At 53.0% G+C, this 27,482-nt stretch overlaps 1 protein-coding gene across 1 annotated transcript; it reads left to right on the plus strand.

Annotated features, from left to right (window-relative positions):
- LOC149281010 (dynactin subunit 1) lies at positions 1-27,482 on the plus strand. The gene is made up of 28 exons (XM_089499800.1): positions 1-33; positions 9,066-9,314; positions 9,406-9,484; positions 12,131-12,162; positions 18,469-18,666; positions 18,770-18,967; positions 19,076-19,280; positions 19,492-19,570; positions 19,695-19,854; positions 20,088-20,192; positions 20,395-20,586; positions 21,072-21,188; positions 21,278-21,430; positions 21,520-21,680; positions 23,329-23,497; positions 23,667-23,735; positions 23,863-23,925; positions 23,997-24,146; positions 24,228-24,389; positions 24,491-24,622; positions 24,712-24,840; positions 24,961-25,103; positions 25,190-25,356; positions 26,207-26,334; positions 26,516-26,705; positions 26,776-26,849; positions 27,044-27,133; positions 27,345-27,482. Exons 1-28 carry the CDS (start codon positions 1-3, stop codon positions 27,480-27,482), a joined length of 3,765 nt encoding a protein of 1,254 aa, XP_089355926.1.

Consider the following 27,482-nt stretch of genomic DNA (forward strand, 5'->3'; position numbering starts at 1 on the left):
ATGGCCCAAAGCAAGAGGCACACGTACAGCCGGGTGAGTGCTGTTCCCATGGTGACAGGTGCATGTGGCAGGGTGACACACGGGGTAACGTTAGTGGCAGGTGATTGTATCCGAGAGGCAAAAAGACAATGGGCGGCTGTGTCTAACGTGCTAAAATGTGGAGCAGTTACCATGGAAACAATAGAATGTTCCTGCTGATTGCTACACATTTAGAACCGTGTGCCAGATCAGCCGTTTATCCGCAGGACTCGCTGTGCGATTAACCTGTTAGATGCTGGCAATGCAGGTTCATTGATGAATCCCCGTTCAGGGCGTTCTGCGGGGCTCGGGTTTATTTCTATAACATTTTATGAAGTTTTGGGTCGAAAAGGGTCTGCGGGATTCCGCTTCTCTCCGTAGCCCGAACCAGGGTTTTATCCTCTGCGTAAAATAAGCGGCAGGCAAGAGGTTAATGAATTGTTAATGAAACGCCTGCGTCATTGGAAGGGTTAATGTTGGGGAACACAGCCACAGATTGGCTCATCGGGGGGTTAATGAAGCCCCCCCCCATAGCATTGTGGATACTGAAAGTGTTAATTTCCCCGCAAGGTTAAAGCTGCCGTTCCACTTACTCTGTTGAATTTAACACTTTCCTTACCAAAATGCCTAATCCCTCCCCAAAATAATGCTTTAATCATGTAATGTGTTGCCGCCCTAATATTTTTATGTGGGGGGGGTAATTATCACGTGACACAAAAGCAGGCACTGATAGGTTGTTGCCATAGAAACCTTCATAGGAATTATTAGTAGGAATGGGTAACCAAAACTGATGGAAACTTAACCCATTCAGTAAGGTGAGGTGTAAAGCTGAGGCTGATGAGAGTTGGCAGACACAGCGGCAGAATAATACATTGTGTTATGGCTGGCTGCGGATGATGGGAGTTGTGGTCCAACCCCGTGTCAGACATAGAGACAGAATAATATACTGTGTTATGGCTGGCTGCGGATGATGGGAGTTGTGGTCCAACCCCGTGTCAGACACAGAGGCAGAATACACTGTGTTATGGCTGGCTGTGGATGACGGGAGTTGTGGTCGGACCCAGTGTCAGACACAGAGGCAGAATAATACACCATGTTATGGCTGGCAGCAGATGATGGGAGTTGTAGGCTCATAGGCTTTTTCTGTAGGGGTTAGCTGAGGGTGATGGGAGCTGAGAGGCATTCTCCAGCAGCTGTATAAATGCTGAATGGGCCTCGTTGTTCGGAGAGGGATCCGTCCTCACCTCGCAGACGAGGCCTTTGTTGCCGGCCGCGGGGAAGGGGTCTCCATTTCAGCCGCAGAGCGGTTAACGCGGAGCAGGCGTCTCGTTTTACTCACTTTTACTATTATAGTTTGTAATATTTGGAGAAATAATTGTTTTTTTAGCTCAATATCATATGATGCGTGGTTTGTCCTGAAGTAGCTATTACTGTGTGTGTAAATCTAGAATAATATATATAATATACATAATATAATATATACAGTGTATACACGCTTTCTCTGGGACTGCGTGGAAAGCGCTGCCATGGATTTCCTGCCGCCGATCGGTTGCTTGCGCAGCAGGGAGGAGGAGCAGGAGGGCTGCTGTTGCTACAGGCCGGCCTCTTCTGCGCCAGACATTGTTGAAGAATGAACGTTAGAGCGTTGGGGTTACTCACGGAGTACTTTAATATGCATTCCGCTGTAAGGAGGTGCCGGAGACATTAAACTGTCCCTGTGAGATAGCCTCCCGTCTGTCCCGTGCGCTTTGCAGGCAGGAGGATCTTCCAGAATCACGGAACGTTTCTGCCTCTTGGAGCATGAAGTCCGCCGGTTCCTCGGTACGGCTATCGATGCCGTATTTATTTTTTGGGAACCGTCTCTCCGTTGGTCTTCATCCCGCTCTTTCTCCATCACAGGGATGCTTGGCTGTCACTTAGTGGCCGCCATGTTGGTTGGGGATGAACGAGCACTTTATCGTTTCTTAGAGGACCCCTAAGGTGGGCAGCGGACGGCCGCACTCCTGCCAAGATGCAAACGACGTCCCGAAGAATGACACGAGTGCGGAGAACGGTTGGCGGTCTTCACCCAGAGGACAACACGAAAGCTGTAAATCGATGACGGTTGTCGTGGAAACTAACCGGCCACGGGTGGTACTCTGGCAGAATCTTGACCTTTCTTCTGATTCAGAGCCGGTTAAAGAGAAAATGAGATCTGGACACAAAGAAGGAAACGAAGCAGAACGACCCGAAGGCGAGACCATTGTGCTTCACTTGGAGTGTGTCCAGCGCACGCTTATTGTGTTACTGCCCTCGCCGCTCTCATACGGCCTTCCTACCCTCATAACGAGCGCCCCCTGTTAACAATCAGCGTGGCGTGGAATAGGTGGTATTGATTGTTTACAAAAAGAACAAAAACGCATATTGTCTCCTGAAGCCAAATGCTTACAATACAGAAAGCAGAGGCTATGAATGGGAAACACGGCGGGTAAACGGGGTAACTTGGGGTCTGGTTACCCCAGCCGGACGTGAGACCAGTGTTCCCTCTAAGCTGTGCGCTTGTGCGTGCGCACATAGCTCTCAGGGGGAGCCCACAACCAATAGCGTACCGAGGGGGGGGGGGGCTACTGGTTGTGCGCACGGCACCCCTCCAGAGCAGACAGTAATGTCCGCCGCTAGAGGAGCAAGCACACCGCCTAAGAATAATCAGAGGGAACATTGGGTGAGACCCTTCTACATTGTGAAACCTCAATCAGAATTAACCCTGGGCGTATTTACATAAAGGCGGGCAGACCCCATGCCAAGGGTCCTCCACCCCCTCCTGGTTTGGACATTTTACCCGCACAAAGAACTCTTTCCAGTTGGGAACCAAATTCTATTCGCCGTCTCGATCATAAACACAGTGTTACAAAGTAGAAACAGTAGCAAGCTCCTCTCCGCCGGTCCTCTCCACCTATGCCTTGACGTCCATCAAACTCATTGGCACCACAACCGAAAGCCTCCCGGCCCAGTACAGCACTACGTTAGAGTGCGGGAGGCTGATGATCCCTTACGGGGAACGCATACGGCCATATTGGTCAAAGAGAAGAGGAGTCTGTAGACCTCCATAATACCTTCTCTTGGGCCAAGAGGCTGCAGGGTCGTCCGAGTTTTTAAGACGTCAGAGGCTTTCTCCGCAGAATTGAGATTGATAAAGATTCTGTTACTTGTGCTCCAGAGCAACATCGTTTTAGAGCGAGATGTTACCCCATGCAAGGGTGAAGGCAGCGGGACTGTTTGGGGGTAGAGGGTTTGTGGCCCCTGAGGGATGTGTCCGCTGTTGATGTGACGGATGGCGCATGTTCCGTGCCCATGACGCGGCTGGGTTTTTATATGGGTTATATGAACAGTGGGTGGCGGGCACAGGTCATAGAGGTCGAATGGTTCCTCGGCTGGGGTGACGTAGGGACTTATCACTACAATCAGGGTCTGTGTGCATTGTGCTGTTTTCTACATGGGGAACACCATGGTTGCCGTGGTAACTAAAGAGTGAATAGAAATAGAACTGAATAAGGCTCTGTGGATATTATCAGCTGACTCCGGGTCATCAGATCCAGAGGAGCCGGCCCAGAGAGTATTTACCCCAGCAGCTGGGATGCCCCGGGGCTGTGCCATGCTGTACACTACAAGGGTCTAATAAATTAAACTAACGGCCTCTCCCCTCTGCTGGGCTGCTATACAATATATCTACTCTGCATTACCACGGTTATTACTGCTGCTCATAGCTGCCAACTGTCTGGATTTGGACAGTCCTGACAGAAGAGCTTGTAATGAGTTAGGGTTCTTGTGTGCACGTCGGCCATTTGGTGAGAACCAGTGAGCTTGCAGGAACGGGGTATAACGTGGGCAGATCGTGACTTCACTACTCCATCATGCAGTAAGGGCGGGGCGTCACTTCACTGCGATGTAACTCGAGGGAGAGTGATGTCACAACTCAGCGACGGCCCAGCGGAGGATAGGTTCCTAGCAGTGAGGCGCGTGTGAAACCTCCTTACTAGATACAGGGAACCGGCCCATACTACAGCAATGCATACCCACTAAGAGTCCCATTTTTGCGGGACAGTCCTGATTTTCAGATGCTGGTCCCGGTAGCTGTCAAGCTTTTGTTGTCGCACTTTGCTGTTGATCCCCATGAGGTGGCTGTTTGGGTATGGTGGGTATGGGCATACCTCTGGTCCTGCCCTAGTGCCACCCCTGCCCATACCCCCATCCTGTCAAACCTATGCTGACTTGGACCCCTGAAATGTTAGGGGGGTATGCACTGACCCGGGAACCGTAGCAAATGCGCACAGCACTGTACATGCGCAGCGCACCAAGGTGGGTAGAAATGGGCAGGAATCAGGTGAGACCGTGCGCGAGATTAACGTGACCTCCTCGTGTGCCTCTTTAACCCCTTCGTTACTGCGGGTATTTTTCAGACCTAGAGCTTTTTTCGGATGTTTAGCGGATTTCTCCCTTGTTCCGTTTATTCCGCGGCAGGCGGGGGGGGGCGCCTTTCTGTGGATAAATAACGTTCAGTGCGAATGTAATATTTGCGGAAATGCCCGGAACGTCACCGTGCATCGTGTACCGCGCTCCTCTCACCGCAGCGAATAAAGGGTTAACTGGCATAATATACTAAACAAGCACGGTTTAGGCGAATCTATTGCGTTCTTCTGTTGCACCTGCTTTCATGTAAATACAATATGTTAAATACAATATAGTATACATTTTACTGATATACGTTATACATTCACCGATCAGCGGCGCCCCCTGCCCCCTGCCCCCTGCAGGTATGCTGAACCTGCTCTCTTCACCAAGCACAAACATATCCCCAGCACGCATGCGCGTCAATGATTATGCGTTCCAAGCCTCCCTAACGTACTCGCGCGTTGATTGGTCTGCTACCTGCGCTCAGAGCGAGGCTTGGGCAGCGCTTTCTGTCACCGGCGTTTCTGTGTGCGAGTGGCCACAGCCCGACACCGGAACCGACCGAGGACGGACGGACAGGCAGACAGCGGGAACCGCACACTCCTGCGACAACCGGCCCGAGGCCTGCAGCGGTGAGAGGCAGTAAGCGACCGCTGCGGGGGCTGTACGCGGGGTGTGAGGGGAGCATCTATTGGCCGCACGGGAGGCAATAAATCCAGTGTTGCGGGGTTAGTATCAGCTGCCGTCACACCATTCCGCCCATTAATGAATAGGCTGGGAGTGATCGGGTTCTCCGCCGCTTAATACAGGAGCCGAAGCGGCACTGCAACCCCTATCATCCTCATCGCAGCATTAAGGGGCGTGCCCAGTGACCGATCAATACATTTCTATACTTTATACATATATCCTCACTGGTGCACTTGTATTATTCCTCCCCAGGTGTTTTGGGAGTGCTATGAAACCATAACAGGTTCCCCGGTACGCATTAAAATAATCCGTCTTCCCGTTATATGGACCGGTATCAGCGGGTGGGCCGGTGTCTGCGCTCTGTACGTCTTAAATGTGTGGCGGATGTGAATTCTGCGTACAGAGAAACCCCCCTTTATTTATTCATTACGCCCGCCATCGCTGTCAGTCATGTGATATTTTGGGTGTCTTTCCCGGCTCCAACACCACACTGAGCTGATGCTTTATGGCGATGCTAATGAAGTCCCTTCCCCATAGACTTTCATTAATCGCAGAGTCCCATTGGGTGATTAAGACTGAGCCGTTCTATTGTTCCCCACAGGCAGTATGATAAGGAGTCGGGGGGTTTAGTAGATCGGGGGTCAGGTAACAGAGCGAGAATCATACAAATGGCTGATATGCAGCTGCCTGAAAACTTTATATTACGGGGCAAAAACTACAACTGGGGTAAAACAAAATATCTATTAATATGGATTTGTGATCTGGTGCTAGGAGTGTTGTTGCAGTTGCTACAATCTTACGTTGGTTAATTATCGGGGCAGCGGTACCTCTTCCCCTGTGTCTGAAGCTCCAGTCCTGCTGAGATCTGTATGTTGGGATGCCAGACGCTGCTTTAAGCGTAAAGCAGGGACGTCGCCGGCGGTTGGCAGCGGTGCCTCCATGTATACAGAGAATGGAAGCTGGGCCGACGTCGCTGAGCGATCTACCGTTTACTTCAGTGCTGCGTAGTTCCCTGCTGCTATCCATCTGCGGTCAGGGTACTTTTACTGAGAGGGTGGTAGATAAGTGGAACAGCCTCCCAGCAGAGGTGGTAGAGGGTAATACAGTGAGGGTATTTAACATGCGCGGGATAGACATACGGCTCCGGAATCTAAGACGAGACCAACGACTGAGTAAGGTTTGGCAGGTACTGGAGTGTGCTGGGAGCTGCGCTGCTATAAATAATAAGAGTCTCTGCCCCCGGCCGGCGTGATCGCTGACGACGTCAGGGTGATTGGGTCTAACCCAGTTATACAGACACGGGGCCCCGCAACCTGTCTATTATAAACCGGGGGCCGGGAGAGATCATGTAGTCGGGGGACACAGACACGGGGCCCCGTAACCTGTCTATTATAAACCGGGGGCCGGGAGAGATCATGTAGTCGGGGGACACAGACACGGGGCCCCGTAACCTGTCTATTATAAACCGGGGGCCGGGAGAGATCATGTAGTCGGGGGACACGGGGCCCCGTAACCTGTCTATTATAAACCGGGGGCCGGGAGAGATCATGTAGTCGGGGGACACAGACACGGGGCCCCGTAACCTGTCTATTTTAAACCGGGGGCCGGGAGAGATCATGTAGTCGGGGGACACGGGGCCCCGTAACCTGTCTATTATAAACCGGGGGCCGGGAGAGATCATGTAGTCGGGGGACACAGACACGGGGCCCCGTAACCTGTCTATTTTAAACCGGGGGCCGGGAGAGATCATGTAGTCGGGGGACACGGGGCCCCGTAACCTGTCTATTATAAACCGGGGGCCGGGAGAGATCATGTAGTCGGGGGACACAGACACGGGGCCCCGTAACCTGTCTATTTTAAACCGGGGGCCGGGAGAGATCATGTAGTCGGGGGACACGGGGCCCCGTAACCTGTCTATTATAAACCGGGGGCCGGGAGAGATCATGTAGTCGGGGGACACGGGGCCCCGTAACCCGTCGTGTATGAAGTGGATCCCCGGGGACTTCTGGTTACTTTGCATGATGTCATGAAATGATGCGTTTCATCATAAAGCCGCTACAAATGAAACGGATTCCGCGCTTTGCCGTCCGCCCAGTATCGTCGCCATGGAGACATTTGTGGCAGAACCAGCCTGTCTGATAACTTCCTGTCCCGGAGCAAAGGGGGCCGATGACTAAGATAATACGTGGGGGTAATAATAATAGCGCGCGTTACTGATTTATATCACACCCGGGGGCGCCGCAGATTCCCTTTAACGGGCATCAAAGCCAATAAATCTCACCTCGAAATCTAAAACTCCCGCAAGTTTCTACGTCGTGGGGGGGAAAAAATCCCATTTTGAAAAAAATATATATTTTTTTTAGAAAATGTAAAAATGCGCATTTTTTTAATTTTTCAGAAAGATAATTGTTTTGAGATTTTTCAGAGAGCGTTAAAGGGGCATTTAATCTGTATAGATAAACGATTATAAGGCGACCCCCAAAATGTGAGTATAAGACGACCCTATATGTAAATAATAATTCATGGTAACAATTTTTTCATATTTAATAAAAACTATGATGCATTTTTTTAAATGAAAGTCCGGGGGGCTTCCGGGTGAAACGCTGTGAGTTTAATAACTGCTGCAGAACCGATCAGAGTGGGCGGATGATGATCAGATCCCTCCTGGCCAATAGGAGTGATCTGATCGTTATGGCGGCCCCTGGATGACCCTTAGAAAGAGAGAGGGGTCATCTGGGGTCATTGTGAAAAAACACAAATTATTAATAAAAAAAAACCGCATAATTATTACCTGATCACGTGATTATTGATCGGCCTCCCTGATCGAGGTCAGCGGCCTAAACTCGTCGCTTTCAAGTAATCTGATAAAAAAAATATTTAAAAAAAAAACTGAAGTGCGCTCGTTCCAGTTTAACTCCGCAATATCTGAGGATCATGACTTGTGATGCATGTGGGGGATCGCTGTACTCGGGGGGGTCACTGAACACAAATCCAGACCGATCTGCTCCGAAAAATAATCACGAGACCGCAAAGGGGATGTGAAAATGTTTTCTTTTGGAAGGTGCCGGGGTGGAATAAGATGCGTGGGACGGGCCAATACGCCCCTAACTAGATTCCCTGAGCTGTATCGTTTTAGGGGTTAAAATGAAATATGGGACCTCTACGTACCCGGACCCAGCAAACTGATCCGTCAGAATTCCACGTGTGAAAACTGACATGCGCATGTTCCAAACCCGCAGTGCCACAGAGACGTGCCCCCCCCCCCCCTGTATACGGGGGGATTCCTGGAAAACAATTCCACAAATACCGGGTTTGGATAGAATGGGTTCGTTAAAAATGAAAAGTTCCTGCGATGTTTAGGACGGACCGGCACTGAAATGGTTAAATCAAAAGCGATGTCATCCTCCAAAAAAATATATACTTTTGTTGGACTTTTTTTTCTGGCCGCTGTTGGGGCGCAACTCCCAGCATGCGCGTCATTCATATTCAACCCTGTAAGTGCCAAAATAAATGAAAATACCAGGCGCATGAGGCGTTTCCTCCAACCGAGAAGAGAGAATTCACTGTTGAAGAGACAGAAAAAACGGCTCCGGTCTTATAATCGAGCAAATACGGTGATAAATACATTTCAATCTAGGTTTAACCCCTTAACGTCCATTGACGGGTCAGGCATGTCACACAAAAACGTCAGATGACGACCAATGACGTGCCTGGCACGTCATTTTATTGAATAACCAATCACGTCCCGCCTGGCCGGTTATTGCGCTGCGCATGCACACCGGTAACCGTGTAGATATCGGTGCTGGAAATGTGTTTTTGCGTTTTTATTCGGATATTGTCGCGGGTCCCGTGTCGCGCGCCCGTCACCATGGAAACCGCCTGTATTCTTCCAGCCGCCTACCATGAGCCGTGTTTTGTCTCCTGTGTTCCAGACCCCCAGCTCGAGCGCCAGGATGAGCGTGGAGGCCTCGGGAAAGCCCCTGAAAGTGGGCTCCAGAGTGGAGGTGATCGGGAAGGGCCACCGGGGGACCGTGGCCTATGTAGGGGCCACGCTGTTCGCCTCGGGGAAATGGGTGGGAGTGATCCTGGACGAATCGAAAGGGAAGAACGACGGCACGGTGCAGGGCAGGAGGTACTTCAGCTGCGAGGAGAACCACGGCATCTTCGTGCGCCAGTCGCAGGTAACGAAGATTTTAATAGAAACCAACCTCCCCGTAGAGATGCTGCCATCCCCGTTCCTAACTTTACTTATTACTCGTTCTTTGTTTCTAGATCCAAGTTGTGGAAGACGGAGCCGACACGACGTCCCCGGAAACCCCGGAACCGGCCTCCTCCAAGCTCCCCAAGAGAGGTGCGATAGTCGCTGCGGGGTATTTCTCTGCGTGTATATATATATATAATACATGCAGCGCGGCCCTGTGATATATATATATATATATATATAATACATGCAGCGCAGCCCTGTGATATATATATATATAATACATGCAGCGCAGCCCTGTGATATATATATATATAATACATGCAGCGCAGCCCTGTGATATATATATATATATATATATAATACATGCAGCGCAGCCCTGTGATATATATATATATATAATACATGCAGCGCGGCCCTGTGATATATATATTTATAATACATGCAGCGCGGCCCTGTGATATATATATATATATATAATACATGCAGCGCAGCCCTGTGATATATATATATATAATACATGCGGCGCGGCCCTGTGATATATATATTTATAATACATGCAGCGCGGCCCTGTGATATATTTATAATACATGCAGCGCGGCCCTGTGATATATATATATATAATACATGCAGCGCGGCCCTGTGATATATATATTTATAATACATGCAGCGCGGCCCTGTGATATATATATATATAATACATGCAGCGCGGCCCTGTGATATATATATATATATATATATAATACATGCAGCGCGGCCCTGTGATATATATATATATATAATACATGCAGCGCGGCCCTGTGATATATATATTTATAATACATGCAGCGCGGCCCTGTGATATATATATATATATATATTACATGCAGCGCGGCCCTGTGATATATATATATATAATACATGCAGCGCGGCCCTGTGATATATATATTTGTAATACATGCAGCGCGGCCCTGTGATATATATATTTATAATACATGCAGCGCGGCCCTGTGATATATATATTTATAATACATGCAGCGCGGCCCTGTGATATATATATATATTTATAATACATGCAGCGCGGCCCTGTGATATATATATTTATAATACATGCAGCGCGGCCCTGTGATATATATATTTATAATACATGCAGCGCGGCCCTGTGATATATATATATATAATACATGCAGCGCGGCCCTGTGATATATATAATACATGCAGCGCGGCCCTGTGATATATATATATATAATACATGCAGCGCGGCCCTGTGATATATATATATATATATATATATAATACATGCAGCGCGCCCCTGTGATATATATATATATATATAATACATGCAGCGCGGCCCTGTGATATATATATTTATAATACATGCAGCGCGGCCCTGTGATATATATATATATAATACATGCAGCGCGGCCCTGTGATATATATATATATAATACATGCAGCGCGCCCCTGTGATATATATATATATATATAATACATGCAGCGCGGCCCTGTGATATATATATTTATAATACATGCAGCGCGGCCCTGTGATATATATATATATAATACATGCAGCGCGGCCCTGTGATATATATATATATAATACATGCAGCGCGCCCCTGTGATATATATATATATATATAATACATGCAGCGCGGCCCTGTGATATATATATTTATAATACATGCAGCGCGGCCCTGTGATATATATATATATATAATACATGCAGCGCGGCCCTGTGATATATATATTTATAATACATGCAGCGCGGCCCTGTGATATATATATATATAATACATGCAGCGCGGCCCTGTGATATATATATATTTATAATACATGCAGCGTGGCCCTGTGATATATATATTTATAATACATGCAGCGCGGCCCTGTGATATATATATATTTATAATACATGCAGCGTGGCCCTGTGATATATATAATACATGCAGCGCGGCCCTGTGATATATATATATATATTACATGCAGCGCGGCCCTGTGATATATATATATATAATACATGCAGCGCGGCCCTGTGATATATATATTTATAATACATGCAGCGCGGCCCTGTGATATATATATATATATATATATAATACATGCGGCGCGGCCCTGTGATATATATATATATAATACATGCAGCGCGGCCCTGTGATATATATATATATATAATACATGCAGCGCGGCCCTGTGATATATATATATATATAATACATGCAGCGCGGCCCTGTGATATATATATATATAATACATGCAGCGCGGCCCTGTGATATATATATATATAATACATGCAGCGCGCCCCTGTGATATATATATATATAATACATGCAGCGCGGCCCTGTGATATATATATTTATAATACATGCAGCGCGGCCCTGTGATATATATATATATATAATACATGCAGCGCGGCCCTGTGATATATATATTTATAATACATGCAGCGCGGCCCTGTGATATATATATTTATAATACATGCAGCGCGGCCCTGTGATATATATATATATATATATAATACATGCAGCGCGGCCCTGTGATATATATGTTTATAATACATGCAGCGCGGCCCTGTGATGTGTATATATAATACATGCAGCGCGGCCCTGTGATGTGTATATATAATACATGCAGCGCGGCCCTGTGATGTGTATATATAATGACCGCCGGCACCTTAATGCACCGCGGTATATAATGTCTGTGTACGCTCTACTGCTTATAGCGCCACGTGGAGAACCCCCTTCTGTATACATCGTGTGTATCCCGCACACCCGTGTGTATCCCATTCGTTGCGTGTATGTCATGCATGTTATATTTTCACAGATGCACCAGAGACCCCCAAGGCCAGCAAACTGGTGAGTCCACGTGTGTTTATTGCATGTATCGGCAGAGGGGGGGTCCCCACATGTGATAATGGGATTATGTGATGATTTTATGAATCTTGCGAAAGTGACTTACTTTACTGAGAGGGTTTAAGATAAGTGGAGCAGCCTCCCAGCAGAAGCGGTAGAGGGAAATACAGTGAGGAGATTAAACATGCATTGGGATTGACATGCGGCTCCTGAATCGAGATTCGGGGAGGAATCACCTCAATCGAGTACCAATACCCTCACAGAAGTGTTTGGGGCGAAGTAGCCACTAGGGGGAGCCGAAGGCTAATGATTCACGGGGGGAGGGGGGTTGGGGCTCTGGGGTAAATATATGCCACTTACTGGGGTAAATCTCACGGCCTGGGGGCAGAGACCGGGGCTGGGGGAGAGGCATCTAAACACAGAAAGGACCGGAATCTAACACTAGAGTCAGAGGCTGACGGAATGGAAGGAAGTTTTACTTTACTGAGATGGTTGTAGATAAATGGAACAGCCTCCCAGCAGAGGTCGTAAGGGGTAATACAGTGAGGGGGCACGGCTCATGATTAAGGTTTGAGTCTTTCTGTCCGTTGCATGTTTCTCTCCCCCTTACATCTGATGGTAATGGGGGGCACAGGCTGGATATCTGGGGCCACCTGCTCCGTGCGGCTGGGCTCTGTATAGAAAGCCCTTATACCTGTGTATAGCATCACCGATTATAAACTGGTAATTAATGGGAGGTCACTGGGAACGGCCAGCTTCTTCCAGACAGAGCGTCTGCTGCGTTATTCCTCCCCGTCTTCCTTCCTTTAACCCCGAATGATACCCAGCGATGGGGTCTCTAACCTGTCTAACCTTTAACCCTTTCCATGCAGCGCGGAGTGAAGCCTAAGAAGGTGCTGCCTGTTTCTTTATTTCTCCCCGGTGCTTGCAGACTCATCACCATGCGCATGAGACCCCCCATTCCTGTGTACCCTCTGTACTGTGCAGCCATCATTCCAGCACCGCATGGCCCCCCCGTTGCATGCTGGGGCGAGGGGGTAATTAGTTGAATCATATTATGGGGAGCCCCACCCCCCAGGCTTGGCGAGCGGGGGGCATCCATCTTTCCTAAATGACACATGCTATTGGATAACCGCTTATGAACTACACGCATGTTACTCGCTCGGATCCGTGTTCATGCAGCGCTCGGTTCTCGGATTACCCCTGGATTACCCCTCCGCGGCCAGCACAGCTACTGACAGGGTGGTGGATACGTGGAACGGACTCCCAGTAGAAGTGGTTAAAGGGACATACCAGCCATGCGTCCAATAGCTGCGTGGTCTCTTTTCATTTCTGTGCCCCTTGCATGGGGGGGGATTCTGCAGAAACCCCCCCTCGGTGATTTGCCGCCGCTGCGCATGCATCCCGCTGATTGCAACAGGGATCGCGTTCTGGCTGCTGATTGGCTGCAGTGACGGCAGCTGCCGGGGGTGATGAGTACCGGTCAGTGGCGGCGGCTGTCGTGATTAGTAAAATGAATGGAGGTCTGTGCTGTTCCAGCAGGTGGGTGGCCACACCTCCAGCCCCGCCCACTCCTGCCCACCTCTAGCCCCGCCCTCACCCCTGAAATGTTGGCGTACGATACATGTTTATAAAAGGTGCTGGCAGATCTGTCACCCGAAGGGTTAATCCTATAAAAACCACAGAACTGAAGAGATTTGTTCTGTTTCTATGGCAACAGTGTATCAGTGCCTGCTTTTGCTCATATGACAATTAAGTGTTCCCGGCGTTTTATCATCTGGTGCCTTTTCACTCTACCTGTGCCTGCCAGGAATAATAATCAATTACCCATCTAAAGCCTTTTCACTCTTATACCTGCCAGGAATAATAATCAATTACCCATCTAAAGCCTTTTCACTCTTATACCTGCCAGGAATAATAATCAATTACCCATTTAAAGCCTTTTCACTCTTATACCTGTCAGGAATAATAATCAATTACCTATCTAAAGCCTTTTCACTCTTATACCTGCCAGGAATAATAATCCATTACCCATCTAAAGCCTTTTCACCCCTACCTGTGGCCGCTGGCACGGTTCTGCTGCTGGATTACCACGTAGAGTCCTTGTATTATTGTCCTCTTGAGGAGTCGAGGCCTGTCTGCCCCCAGTTAGTGCTCCGACCTGTCTATGCCCCCCCCCGGTTAGTGCTCCGTCCTGTGATTCCTCCCCTGGTATTAACCCCCATGTGTTTTGAATCACGGCAGGATGTTCCATGCGTCCTCAGCAGTCCCGGTCTGTGTGAACTCAGGGACCGTTCTCACCCCTCGTGTCCTCTTCCTCCTCCTACCACGATGATGTCATCAGCCCCCAGTTCTCACCTCTCATGTCCTCTTTCTCTCATGATGATGTCATTGGCCCCCCGGCCCTGCTGCGCCCCCTCTTTGGGGCTCTCGTGGTGGCAGATGGCGGCAGCGAGGTGAACGGCTGATTGACCTTTAAAGCAGCCTGAAGCCATCTGCCGGCCGGCGGATTATCTGTAATGGAGACTCTTCCAAGCTCATTAATACCCTCAGAGGGGCAATTGCAGCCGGGACTGTCCCTCCCAGCCGGGCGGCCTTTACCCTGTAATGATACATAAAAAATATATATATATAAATACACTCCGTTACCCCCGCGTTACCCCCGCACACACCATGCCCACGTTGTTTCCTTAATCAGCAGAGTATAGAATATGTGATCCGGTCCTAACCCCAACGTGCGAGGAGAGGGGTTTCGGGGTAATTATTTCTGAGGATGTAAAGGTAGGCAGGCAGTGCAGTAGGGCAGCAGGTAATGCGAGCAGAATGCTTGGTTGTATAGCGAGAGGTATTAGCAGTAGAGAGAGGGAAGAGCTTGTGCCGTTGTACAGAGGACCGCTGAGACCTCACCTGGAGTGTTGTGTACAGCACTGGAGACCGGATCTCCACAAGGATATAGAGATGTTGGGGTGCAGAGAAGGGCGACTAAAATGGTTTATGGATTACAGGATAAACCTTACCAGGAAGGGTTAAATTATCTCAATGTGTATGTATATATATATATATATACATACATACATACTGTGCTGTATACATATACACTGTGCTCTATATATATATATATATATATATACTGTACTATATACACACACATATATACATACTGTGCTGTATACATATATACTGTGCTGTATACATATATACTGTGCTATATACATACTGTGCTGTATACATATAACTATGCTCTATATATATATATACTGTACTATATACACACACATATATATATATATACTGTACTATATACATACTGTGCTGTATACATATATACTGTGCTGTATACATATATACTGTGCTATATACATATACACTGTGCTCTATATACATATATATATATATATACACATATATACTGTACTATACACACACACTGTGCTGTATACATATGTGTAAGGTTAATGATGCCTGTGTTTGTTACCCCGGGGGTCTCAGTCAGGGGGTGTGTGCACAGCGCTCCCTGGGGCCGCCGCCGGGAGTCGGATCTCTGTGCTGGGATGTGCCGCTGTTCCCATGATGCTTAACCCTTTCGGGTCCCTGGGCTTTGGCGCTGAAAGGGTGCGGCGATTCTTCCCGCTGCTCCTGAGTCCCTGACAGGCTGATTGCGTTGCCGGGTAACCTGCGGCTCCGCCCCCTTCGTGTCCTACTCCGTTAGATGACTGATGATGTAATCGGCGAACGGGGCGGTGGTTAGCGGAGCCGGCGGGGAGCGGCAGACCAGGTTGCGGTGGGAGGAAGGACTCCGTCATCCCGTCCTCCAGTATCCTGCCGCATCCCGGGGATGGAGACGCGCGGCGGGGGCCGTGACCGGCGGCCGTGACAGGCGACGCGCACACTGCGGACATTTGCGTGGCATTGGGGGAAGCTCCGGCCGCAGTGCCGTGATTTCATGCGTTAACCCTTTCTCTCCTTCTCTCTTCTGTTTCTCTCGTCTGGCCCTTGTGTGAAAATGAGGCAGGCGCCGACCACCCGGAAGGTACCCCCCCCCCCCCCTATTTATCCCCCATCCTCATTCACCCCACCTTTTTTTATTCATCCCCCCTCTCCTCGTTCACCCCCCCATCGGTTCCGTGCCCGTCGGTAGTGTGTCGCATGCCCCGTGACCCGAGCCGTTTCCATCTCATCTGTTAATCGTCGCAGAGCTCGGGGACCCCCCCGGCCCCAGTCCGAGTATCATTACTCCGGTACTCCTGGCAGGGGGGTCTCCAGGCTCTGCGGATTTTTATAGACCTGTATAAATTTATGAAATGCAGCAACTCTAAAATCAATACTCCGTGTTATCATTCACCCCCCATCCATGTCTGGGGGTGCTGGGAGTTGTCTTATAGAGCCACTTAGCGGATATCACCCTCGGATTGTAGATCATCCACCTGCCCCATAGATCCGTGATACCCCTCCCCCCCCCTCCCCTGAGGGTCCGGACTCGTTACCGGGGATTGGGGGCGAGCGATTAACGTGTAGCCGGGTAGCGATGTTTGTTATTCTGCCCCGCGCTGCCACCCCGTCTACCGGGGAGAACCTGGGTCTAAATGACTTCAGCCTCGCGAACTGTACCTGCCTCGCGTATCCGGGCTCTAATTAGTAATTTTGCCCCCGGGGTGTGTGTTTGGGGGGCATATTAAACACCCCACCTTTATACAACCCCCACCCGGAGAAAACAATTGCCGTGCTATGAATGCGCTCTGGGATGCTAAGGGTTAAAGTGGGGCAGATATTTGACCATCGAGGCAGATGCCCCGCTCCCACCGGCCGGGGGCTTTAACCCGTTATCCTCTCTTACGCTGTCCCTTTAATAAAGAGCCCGTAGAGGGGCAATTGTGCTACAACCCCCGGGGGGCAGCTCTAATTACCCCTCTTACTGAGGCTTTCGTTGGGTTGCTGGGAGGTTTCTGGCTGCCGTTCTCTTCTCCCGTGGCTCCCTGCCGGCCCCCGGGGACGAGTGAAGTGTTTGTCGATGAGCCCTGTGTGCCGGCTCCTGCTTCGCATGCCAGGCCGGCTCTCCCCCCAGCCCCTACCGTGCCCCCCCCCCCCCACGGGGCCTTCTATTAGGTACCCTTCGAGACACGCAGGGAAGTCCAGGCTAATGAGCTTCTGTTCTGGCCAAGAGTTTTCCTGTCCCAGCCCTGCTGGGAGTCGGCTCCGGGGAGAGACCAATATGTCAAAGATTAAGAAACCACAAAAAACAAAAGTGACTTTGCTGTCTGTCCCGTGTTCCGAGTCTGTCGCATGTATGTTTGTATGTTCTGGCCCCGTGACGCTCTGCTCTTCCTCGCCGGGGCCGTCTCTCTCTCTCTCTTTGTGTCACTAACTGTCTCCTGCTGTCTTATCTCCCCTGTGCCTGCTGCTGACTCTCCTGCTGTGTGTGTGCCTGCTGCTGCCTCCGACTCACGTCCGCAGATCACCGCGCGCCGCACCAAGGTGAGAGCAGCTACCCTATTACCCCGTCCAGGGCAGGAGGTCTCTGCGGCCGTGCCCACCAACTCCCATCACTCCTTACCATCGTGAAGCCCGATCGTCGACTCGATGAGCCGCATGTTTCTTATCCGCAGCCGGGTTCTGTGCTTTTAGGGTTAAATGGGCTCTGCTTTCATGCAGTAAATTATGAGACAGGCTGATGTCATTCATACCCCCCCAGGGGGTATCTCTCCAGCGCTGCCCCTACCCTCACCATTAAATTCTTCTTTGATGGCCAGGGGGCCGTGCGCTCGGCTCCTCGTCGGGACAGGCCGTGAAATCGCATCGCGTGTAAAGTGATATGTTCTGTAATCTAGAACACTGACCGCTGCACGTGTGTGCGTTCTGCGGCCACGGCGATCTAGAACTCTGTTGTTTTCTGCTCTTGTCTTTAGCAGTGATCTAGAACATGGGTCTCGGGGATTACCCCGCACTCTTATAATCTAGAACATGGGTACCAGTATCTGTAATCTAGAACATGGGTTTCGGGGATTACCCCGCACTCTTATAATCTAGAACATGGGTACCAGTAGCTGTGATCTAGAACACTGTGTTTTCTCTGTGGTGGTAATCTAGAATTTAGCGCTGTACGTGTTCTGTACCTTTACTTGTTCTTAACGTAAGACGCCAGGTGTGAGGCTGTCTAATCCGCAATCGGGTTCCTCGCGGGGTCCCTTTCCGTTGTCGGTGGTCCTCAGGTGGCCCCGCCCCCTTTGAGGGTGTTTAGCGCGTGGCCCCCGTGGTTAGGTCAGTGTGGAGAACAGGCAATGACCATCTCTCTGGGTAACGTTTGCTCGGCAGCCCGCCCGGCCCTCCAGCTCGGCAGCCTCCAGCGGAACCGCGGGGGCCTCGGGCTCCGCGTCCGCGTCATGTGGCGAGATCAGCAGCAGCGAGCCCAGTACTCCGGCCCAGACTCCGCTGGCGGCCCCCATCATCCCCTCACCTTCCTCCGCTCTGACCTCGCCTGTGGCCCCGATTCCGGCCCCAGGATCCAGCAAGGTAAGACCAGCTCCGCATTAGATGTTCCGTGTCTGTCTCTGTGGGAGGTTCTAGGCTGGGCTCGGACGTACGGGTGGCTCTCATCCTATCGCTGGCCTTGCAGGAGGAGGAGAACCTGCGCGCCCAGGTCAAGGACTTGGAGGAGAAGCTGGAGACGCTGAAGATGAAGCGGGCGGAAGACAAGGTGAAGCTGAAGGAGATGGAGAAATCGAAGCTGCAGCTGGAGCAGCTGCAGGAATGGAAGAGCAAGATGCAGGAGCAGCAGGCCGACCTCCAGCGCCAGCTCAAGGAGGCCAAGAAGGTAGGAGGCTGTGCTTCGAGTACGCAGGGAAGCTGCAGTTATAACCGGGGGCAGTAAAGGGAGGGGGGTAATAAGCTCGCGGGATTCAGGCTTGGTTTGTTTTGGTAGGAAGCCAAAGACGCTCTAGAAGCCCAGGAACGTTACATGGAGGAGATGGCCGACACGGCCGACGCCATCGAGATGGCCACGCTGGATAAGGAGATGGCCGAGGAGCGAGCCGAGTCCCTGCAGCAGGAGGTGGAGACGTTCAAGGAGAAAGTGGAGGAGCTCACCATGGACCTGGAGATCCTGAAGCATGAGATAGAAGAGAAGGGTGCGTGTCCGGGCCACCCAACACCCGGAACCCGCGCGCAGCAGCGGAGATACTTGTGGGGAGCGCCAAGTTAATTCAGCCTCCGGGTTAAAGTCAGGAACCCAAAGTTCACGCTGGCGAGAGGGGTATTGCTGTGAAGTGGTAGTGGGTTCATTGCTTAGCCTTCTGTCAGGTGTTGGTGCTCTAAGGTCCTTTGTCCCTCCCGGTGCAGGTTCGGACGGAGCGGCATCCAGTTACCAGGTCAAGCAGCTGGAGGAGCAGAACGCCCGGCTGAAGGAGGCGCTCGTCAGGTAAATGCCCAGGTTTACGCCGGGCGGGGGTGCTGGGGGTATTTAGGTAGGGGGACGTCCGGGAGGCTTGATGCCCCGGGTTACAGGGTGTACGCGTTATGAAGCGTGGGGCTCTCTCTCCCAGGATGCGGGATCTGTCGGCCTCGGAGAAGCAGGAGCACGTCAGGGTGCAGAAGCAGCTGGAGAAGAAGAACGCGGAGCTGGACTCGCTGCGCCAGCAGAAGGAGAAGCTGCAGGAAGAAGCTTCACAGATGGAGAAGACCATCGACGAGCTGAAGGAGCAGGTGAGTCTCGCGGCCGAGCGACGGGGTCTCTAGAGAGAGCGGTGACGCCGTGGAGCAGGGGGATCTCCGTCTTCTAGCGTTCCCCCCGCAGGGTGTAATTAATAGCCGGATTTCGCCCCAAAGCGGTGGGGGGGGGGTTGCTACAGAGCGGTTTGCGGCTGGATGCGGATCTCGGGATGCAGCGGCGCAGTGACCCCGGTGACCTTTAACCCCCATGCCGTTCGTCTTCCCAGGTGGATGCTGCTCTGGGAGCCGAGGAGATGGTGGAGACCCTGACCGAGAGAAACCTGGACCTGGAGGAGAGAGTCCGCGAGCTGCGCGAGACCGTCACCGACTTGGTATGAGCGCCCCCTGCTGTAAGATACCGGTGCCGCATGTCCTTGCAAATATCTTAACTTCTGTTTTATTATTCCTCCCCAGTAGGTTCCATTTATTGTAGTTATTTGGTCGATGAACTCTTTTGTTGCCGGTTTAGTTATTGACGCCTCCGGAATGTAAAAGCATTTTTGAAAACCTTCTCGCCCCAACGGGCCTTTACAGGAAGCCATCAATGAAATGAACGACGAGCTGCAGGAGAACGCCCGCGAGACCGAGCTGGAGCTTCGGGAGCAGCTGGACATGGCGGGCGCCCGCGTGCGGGAGGCAGAGAAACGCGTGGAAGCGGCCCAGGAGACGGTGGCCGATTACCAGCAGACGATCAAGAAATACCGGGACCTGACCGCCCATCTACAGGTGAGGAACTGCTGGGGGTTAGAAGTGTGTGTGGAGTGGCTGTGTGTGTGTATGAATGTGTGTGTGTAGTGTGTGGTGTTGGAGAGGCAGTGTGTGTAGTGTGTGGAGTGGCAGCGTGTGTGTGGAGTGGCAGCGTGTGTAGTGTGTATGAATGTGTGTGTGTAGTGTGTGGAGTGGCAATGTGTGTGGTGGGGAGTGGCAGTGTGTGTAGTGTGGGGAGTGGCAGTGTGTGTGTAGTGTGTGTGTGGTGTGTGTGTAGTGTGTGTGAAAATCCCTCCATGAAGGGGGGGGTAACTCCATCTCAAAAGCTTCCACCCGTTTTTAGGGTGAAGCTGTGGGGCGAGTCCCCGGCGCGGGGGGTGTCCGTAGGATTTCTAGCCGTATATACAGTCATGATGATGATCACCGCTGTTGGCGGGCGTGATGTGGCCCCCGCGTGGCCCTCGCACACCCCAAAATGTTTTTCACGCTGTTTGTTGTTGCAGGACGTAAACCGCGAGCTCCGGAGCCAGCAGGAGGCCACGGCGGAGAAGGAGCAGCAGCCGTCGCCGGAGACCTTCGACTTCAAGATTAAGTTTGCAGAGACCAAAGCCCACGCGAAGGTACCTAGCCCAGATACACGGGCCGGCGCACCGGCGGAGGTGGCCCACGTGGCGCGTGAGTCTAGTCCTGTCTCATGCTTTGTCCTCAGGCCATCGAGATGGAGCTACGGAAGATGGAGGTTAATCAGGCCAATCGGCACGTGTCGCTGCTCACCACCTTCATGCCGGACAGCTTCCTGCGGCACGGCGGGGACCACGACTGCATCCTGGTGCTGCTGCTGATCCCCCGACTCATCTGCAAGGTGAGTGCTGATCAGACACCCCGCGCGGACTCTGTGAACCGCCCCACGGAGCTTACGCTTCATTCCGCACTGGCGCGTGTCGCCCGCAGGCCGAGCTCATCAGCAGGCAGGCGCAGGAGAAGTTTGAGCTGTCGGAGGCCAAGGAGGAGCGGGCCGGCATGAGAGGAGCGGTGGGAGAGCAGATGAGCTTCGCCGCCGGGCTGGTGTACTCCCTGAGCCTCCTGGAGGCCACGCTGCACAAATACGAACAGTAAGTGGCGGCCCCCGATACCTGCGTTAATACGCCGGCGCGCCCCAATACCCCCCCCCGACACCTGCGTTAATACGCCGGCGCGCCCCAATACCCCCCCCCGACACCTGCGTTAATACGCCGGCGCGCCCCAATACCCCCCCCCCCGACACCTGCGTTAATACGCCGGCGCGCCCCAATACCCGACACCTGGGTTAATACGCCGGCGCGCCCCAATACCCCCCCCCGACACCTGCGTTAATACGCCGGCGCGCCCCAATACCCCCCCGACACCTGCGTTAATACGCCGGTGCGCCCCAATACCCCCCCCGACACCTGCGTTAATACGCTGGCGCGCCCCAATACCCGACACCTGGGTTAATACGCCGGCGCGCCCCAATACCCCCCCCCGACACCTGCGTTAATACGCCGGCGCGCCCCAATACCCCCCCCCCGACACCTGCGTTAATACTCCAGCGCGCCCCAATACCCCCCCCGACACCTGCGTTAACCGACTAAACCCTTTAAGAGAAACATGTTACGGCCACCGGGTGGCGACATTTAGTCAAATACTAAATACATCTCATATATATAGAGGTTCTTTCTCTGTGACCTGATCCCCGATCTACTAAACTCCCCGACTCCTTATCATACTGCCTGTGGGGAACAATAGAATGGCTCAGTCTTAATCACCCAGCTGGACACTCTAATGAAAGTCTATGGAGGAACGGACTTCATTAGCATCGCCATAAAGCATCAGCTCAGTGCGGTGTTTGAGTCAGGAAAGTCGCCCAAAATATCACATGACTGACAGCAACGGCGGCTCCAGGTCTGCAGATAAAGGGAGTTTATTGGGATAAAATGAGATATACAGTATGTGGGGGTAGAGGCGGGGGTGGGGTGCACAGTGGGGGTAGGCGCGGGGTATATGCGCTTAGTGATAAGCGTACGCTGGACGTATGACTTTCACCTGAACTGACTGCAGACTTCAATAATCTGTTGTGGAAATTTCTGCAGAATATTTAATTTGTGTGAAATATTTTTATTCCCCCCCCTGGTGTAAAATCCCTGACACCGAGGGGTTATTAGCAGGGGCCCCTTCTCATCCTGCGCTCCCTGACCTGGAATACCGCGGATCCGGGTCGCCTCTTCTCCATCCCGGCCCCATAAAAAAGTCACCATGGGGGTCAGATCTTCAGCCGTGTTATTCCACCCCAGCCTCGGTAGCGGGGGGCCGTGTATTATGTAGCTATTTCAGCCCTCGGTGGGTAGCAGACGGCAGGGAATGATGCTTTATGTCATCTCCTTCCCATATAACCGGGGGGGGGGGGGCGGGGTTTACTCCGGCAGCTGCAGGAAGTCCAGCTTCCCTCCTTCCTGTGGGATTTAGGTTCTGCCGGCAGGTGCAGCAGGAATCCCACGGCAGGGGCCCCCGGTTCTCCGTCCGTGCGCAGCGTGGCTCCGTGTGAAATGTACTAATAGGTAGACTTCCTCTGTATAAAGAGCCGCTGGGCTGCCCTGCTCCCCCAGAGCTTACGCTCTAAAAGGAAAAGAGTAAGCGGCACAGAGGCTGCGCCCCTCATTGGCTGCATGAAGTTTGCCGGTCAGGAGTCTGGGGGGGGTACACTGTCATGGCGTGGGGGCCCCCGGCTGACGTGTTGTCCCGCAGGGCCCTGGGTCAGTGCGGCGTGGACGTGTATAAGAAGGTGGGCTCGCTGTACCCGGAGATGAGTGTCCACGAGCGCTCCCTGGACTTCCTCATCGAGCTCCTGCACAAGGACCAGCTGGACGAGACGGTCAACGTGGAGCCCCTCACCAAGGCCATCAAATACTACCAGGTGCGCCCGGACCCCCCAAACAACTGGCCAGCGCGCCTTCTAACCCCCCCTAAGAGTGCCGCGTCCGGAGGGGGGCGCTCTCTGCCGCGTCTACAGAGCCCCCTCCTCGCTGGAGGGTTGTAGGACCCCTGAAAGACGCGAGCGTGACCCCCTCTTCTTGTTCCCTCAGCACCTGTACAGCATCCACCTGGCCGATCAGACCGAGGACTGCACCATGCAGCTCTTCGACCACATCAAGGTACGTTAACCCTTCCATCGCCTCCTTTAGATATCGGGGGGGGGGCGTGGCGGGATCTCCACCGGGGGTCATGGATTAACGCGGTTCCTGTAAAGCTTCACGCTCCTCCTACGTTATTTCTCCCCAGTTTACGCAGAGCGCCCTGGACTGCGTCGGGGTGGAAGTGAGTCGGCTGCGCGCCTTCCTGCAGGTGAGTCATTGGAGCCCCTCCGCTCGCTCGGCCCCTGCTGTACGCTGCGTGACGCGGCCGTCTCGTTCCAGGCCGGGCAGGAGGCTTCCGATCTGGCCGTCCTCCTGAAGGATCTGGAGACCTCGTGCAGCGACGTCCGCCAGTTCTGCAAGAAGATCCGCCGCAGGATGCCGGGCACCGAGGCCACCGGGATCCCCTCGGCGCTCAGCTTCGGGCAGCAGGTGAGACGGGCTGCGGGCTCGGGGAGCAGAGCGTCTCGCCCCTCTGTGCCTTCCGGCCGGTGAACTGAAATCCGTCCTCAGGTGTCGGAGTCGCTGCTCGAGTGCCGGAAGCACCTGAAGTGCGTCGTGGCCGTCTTCCAAGAAGTGGCGGCCGCCGGGGCGCAGATGATCGCTCCCTTGGGGGAGAACGAGGGCCTGCAGGCTCTGAGATTGGAAGACGTGGCTTTCAAAGCCGCCGAGCAGGTAAGGCTTTAGGGCTCGGGGCCCCGGCGCTTCTCCGCGAACGCGTTCTAGAATGTTCCTCGAGCCGACGCTCTCGTCCTCTGACATCTCTGTCCGCGCAGGTTTACGGCGTGCAGGGCAGTAACCCACACGAGTGCCTGCGCCAGTCCTGCAACCTCCTGATAGCCGCCATGAACAAGATGGCCACCGCCATGCAGGAAGGCGAGTACGACGCCGAGAAGCCGCAGAACAGGGTGGGTAATCGAGGAGTCGGGAGACGGCGGCCGAGCGCCTCCGGTTCCTCCTCGTTCCTTCGTTAACCCCGTGCTTTCTGCCCCCGTAGTCGCCTCCTCCCGTGGACCAGAGAGCTGCCACCCTGCGGGCCGAGATCACGGACGCCGAGGGCCTGGGCCTGAAGCTGGAAGACAGGGAGACGGCCATCAAGGAGCTGAAGAAGTCCCTGAAGATAAAGGTGAGTCCGGGTTCTGTGCGGGGAGTAGAGGTAGAGGAGCCGGCACGGGGGGTGATTTGACGAAGCGGAGACCTCCGTGTCGTGGGATGAGGTACTCGATGCTTTCCTTCACTTCTGTAGGGCGAAGAACTGAGCGAGGCCAACGTCCGCCTCAGTCTCCTGGAGAAGAAGCTGGACAGCGCGTCCAGAGAGGCCGACGAGCGGGTGGAGAAGATCCAGAGCAAGCTGGAGGAGACGCAGACCGTGCTGAAGAAGAAAGAGAAGTGAGTGGTCCGCGTGCCCCGGCCTCTCCGTCAGAGCCCCCCGTTATCCGTGCGTCACGCTGTCGCTGCGTTCCCCCCGTCTTTAGGGAGTTCGAAGAGACCATGGACGCCCTCCAAGCGGACATCGACCAGCTGGAGTCTGAAAAGGCCGAGCTGCGGCAGAGACTGAACAACCAGTCCAAGCGGACCATCGAAGGGCTGCGCGGAGCCCCCGCTTCCGGGGTCGCCTCCATCGTCTCCGGCATCGCAGGAGGTGAGACCGAGGGGTAGTGTGAGGAGTACACCTGCAGACGGCCGATACGTAAAGGTAGTGTGAGGAGTACACCTGCAGACGGCCGATACGTAAAGGTAGTGTGAGGAGTACACCTGCAGACGGCCGATACGTAAAGGTAGTGTGAGGAGTACACCTGCAGACGGCCTTACATGCGATAGATCACCGCTGTGCCGGGGGGGGGGGGGGTTTAAAGGGACGGACGCGTTCTCTGCTGTAACCAACGCTTGTTTCTTTCCTGGGCTCTTCGCTCCGTCTCTCTAATCCTCTTCCTTCTGTCTGTCTTCTTGGTGCTCTTCACCCGTCAGAGGAGGAGCAGACAGGTACGGTACCACGCCGCTCCCCCCCATCCATCAAACCCATCCAATAAAATTCTGGCGTAAGGCAGCGTTTGAGAAATCATTCCCCATGTCCAGGCAGCGACCGGCCGTGCGGCACGTGGGGCAAATCCCTGGGGGGTCGTCGGCCGACAGCTCGCCCCATCTGCCGCTCCGTACGGCGCCTATAAGTGACGGCCGCTGTCCGATGCCCCTCCTGCACCAATTATAAAACATGTAGATTTAAAAAGCTATAGCTCAGCCAATCAGGGAATGGGGCTGCGGGTCAGATGCATGCTGGGATACGCAGTCTTCTCATTAGGGAGTATAAGGGCCAATCTTTAGCTGCCAAAACATGTCGGCTGCGGTGGGTGACGGGGTCGGCCTCGTTGGTCTCTGCGTGTAACTCATCGCCGTCTCATGGGCTCTCATGGATCCTGCATGTGTGATGGGAACATGCATGTTGTGGGTAACGCGTGACCCTGTGCTGACCGCTTTGTGTCCCGCGTGTCCAGGGGTACCGTCCGGCCAGGCGGTGCTGAACGGCTCGGTGCAGGTGAAGGACTCGCCGCTGCTCCTCCAGCAGATCGATGCCCTGCGGCTCTCCATGAAGCACCTGAAGCACGAGAACAACCGGCTGAAGGTGAGCGGCGCCGCGCGGGGCAATTAGCGCTGCTCCTCGTACCCCCAACCCCCCCCCCCCCCGCCCATCAGAAGGTCGTTAATGTTCTACGGCGAGGGCTTCACCCGTCCGTTATCTTTAACCGTTTCTGGGGTGGCCCCGGGAATAGCGTAACCTCTGCCCTCCTCGTCTCCGTCCCCAGGCTGATCAGATGAAGGAGGAGCTGTCGGCGCTGCCGGCGCTTCGCGTCCCCAAACTACTCCCGCCTAAAGACCGCCAGCGCGAGGACGCCGTGTCCGGGACCCTCTACCGCAAGACCAGCCAGCTGCTGGACACCCTGCAACAGATGAGCGCCAGCACCAAGGTGGTGGACATCACACACAAGAAGACGGGTATGTGGAGCCGCCGGGGGGGCACCGGCAGAGGCTTTGGGGTCCCTCTCACCCACGCTCTGTCTTGCAGGGAGCCCGGCGGCCCAGCTCCTGGAGCAGACGGCCCGGCTGAAGTCACTCAGTGACACCATCGACAAGCTGAAGGTATGGGGGGGGGGTCACACCGTCCGGCTGTTTCCTGAACATTCTACGTCAAACTGTGTGCGGCAAACCCGCCTCTGTTTAAGGGACTTGTGACCGCGACGCGGGGATGGGACCACATGTAGTTGCTGGTTTGTACCGGAGATCACGCCACTTTGTGTAACACGCTTTAATCGTGTGATTCTGTCCCCCTACAGGATGAAGTCCTAAAAGAGACCGTGTCCCGGTGCCCCGGCGCCAACGTCCCGTCGCACTTCGCAACCTTCCCATCCTCTGACTTTATAAAGGTGAGACGTCCTGACGTGTAATGTGGGGACACGCGTGTGTGTGTGTAATGTGGGGATGTGTGTGTGTGTGTGTAATGTGAGGACACTGTGTGTGTGTGTGTGTGTAATGTGAGGACACTGTGTGTGTAATGTGAGGACACTGTGCGCATGCGTAATGTGAGGACACGTGTGCTTCTGACTCAAACCTTCCTTTTTTTCCTCCCCATCACAGGCCAAAGAAGAGAAGAAGGGAGACACCGTTTACGTCGGCAAAGTGACCCTCGCGTGTGAGCCGGGCGACGGGCAGATCCACCGCCTCGTGCTGACCCCGGATCAGCTGTTCGAGCTGCACGAACGGCTCATCTGCTAA

This window comes from Sceloporus occidentalis, unplaced genomic scaffold (assembly GCF_023333645.1).
Source record: "Sceloporus occidentalis isolate IW3139 unplaced genomic scaffold, rSceOcc1.0.p SCAF_140, whole genome shotgun sequence".
In the NCBI taxonomy this organism is placed as follows: domain Eukaryota; kingdom Metazoa; phylum Chordata; class Lepidosauria; order Squamata; family Phrynosomatidae; genus Sceloporus; species Sceloporus occidentalis.

Excerpts from the sequence above, each read along its gene's own strand:
- LOC149281010 (XM_089499800.1), top strand. The coding sequence starts at position 1 with ATGGCCCAAAGCAAGAGGCACACGTACAGCCGG. Across the intron at positions 12,163-18,468 it reads CCCCCAAGGCCAGCAAACTG|CCCGCCCGGCCCTCCAGCTC; the intron begins GTGAGTCCACGT and ends TTTGCTCGGCAG. Across the intron at positions 26,335-26,515 it reads ACGAGAACAACCGGCTGAAG|GCTGATCAGATGAAGGAGGA; the intron begins GTGAGCGGCGCC and ends CTCCGTCCCCAG.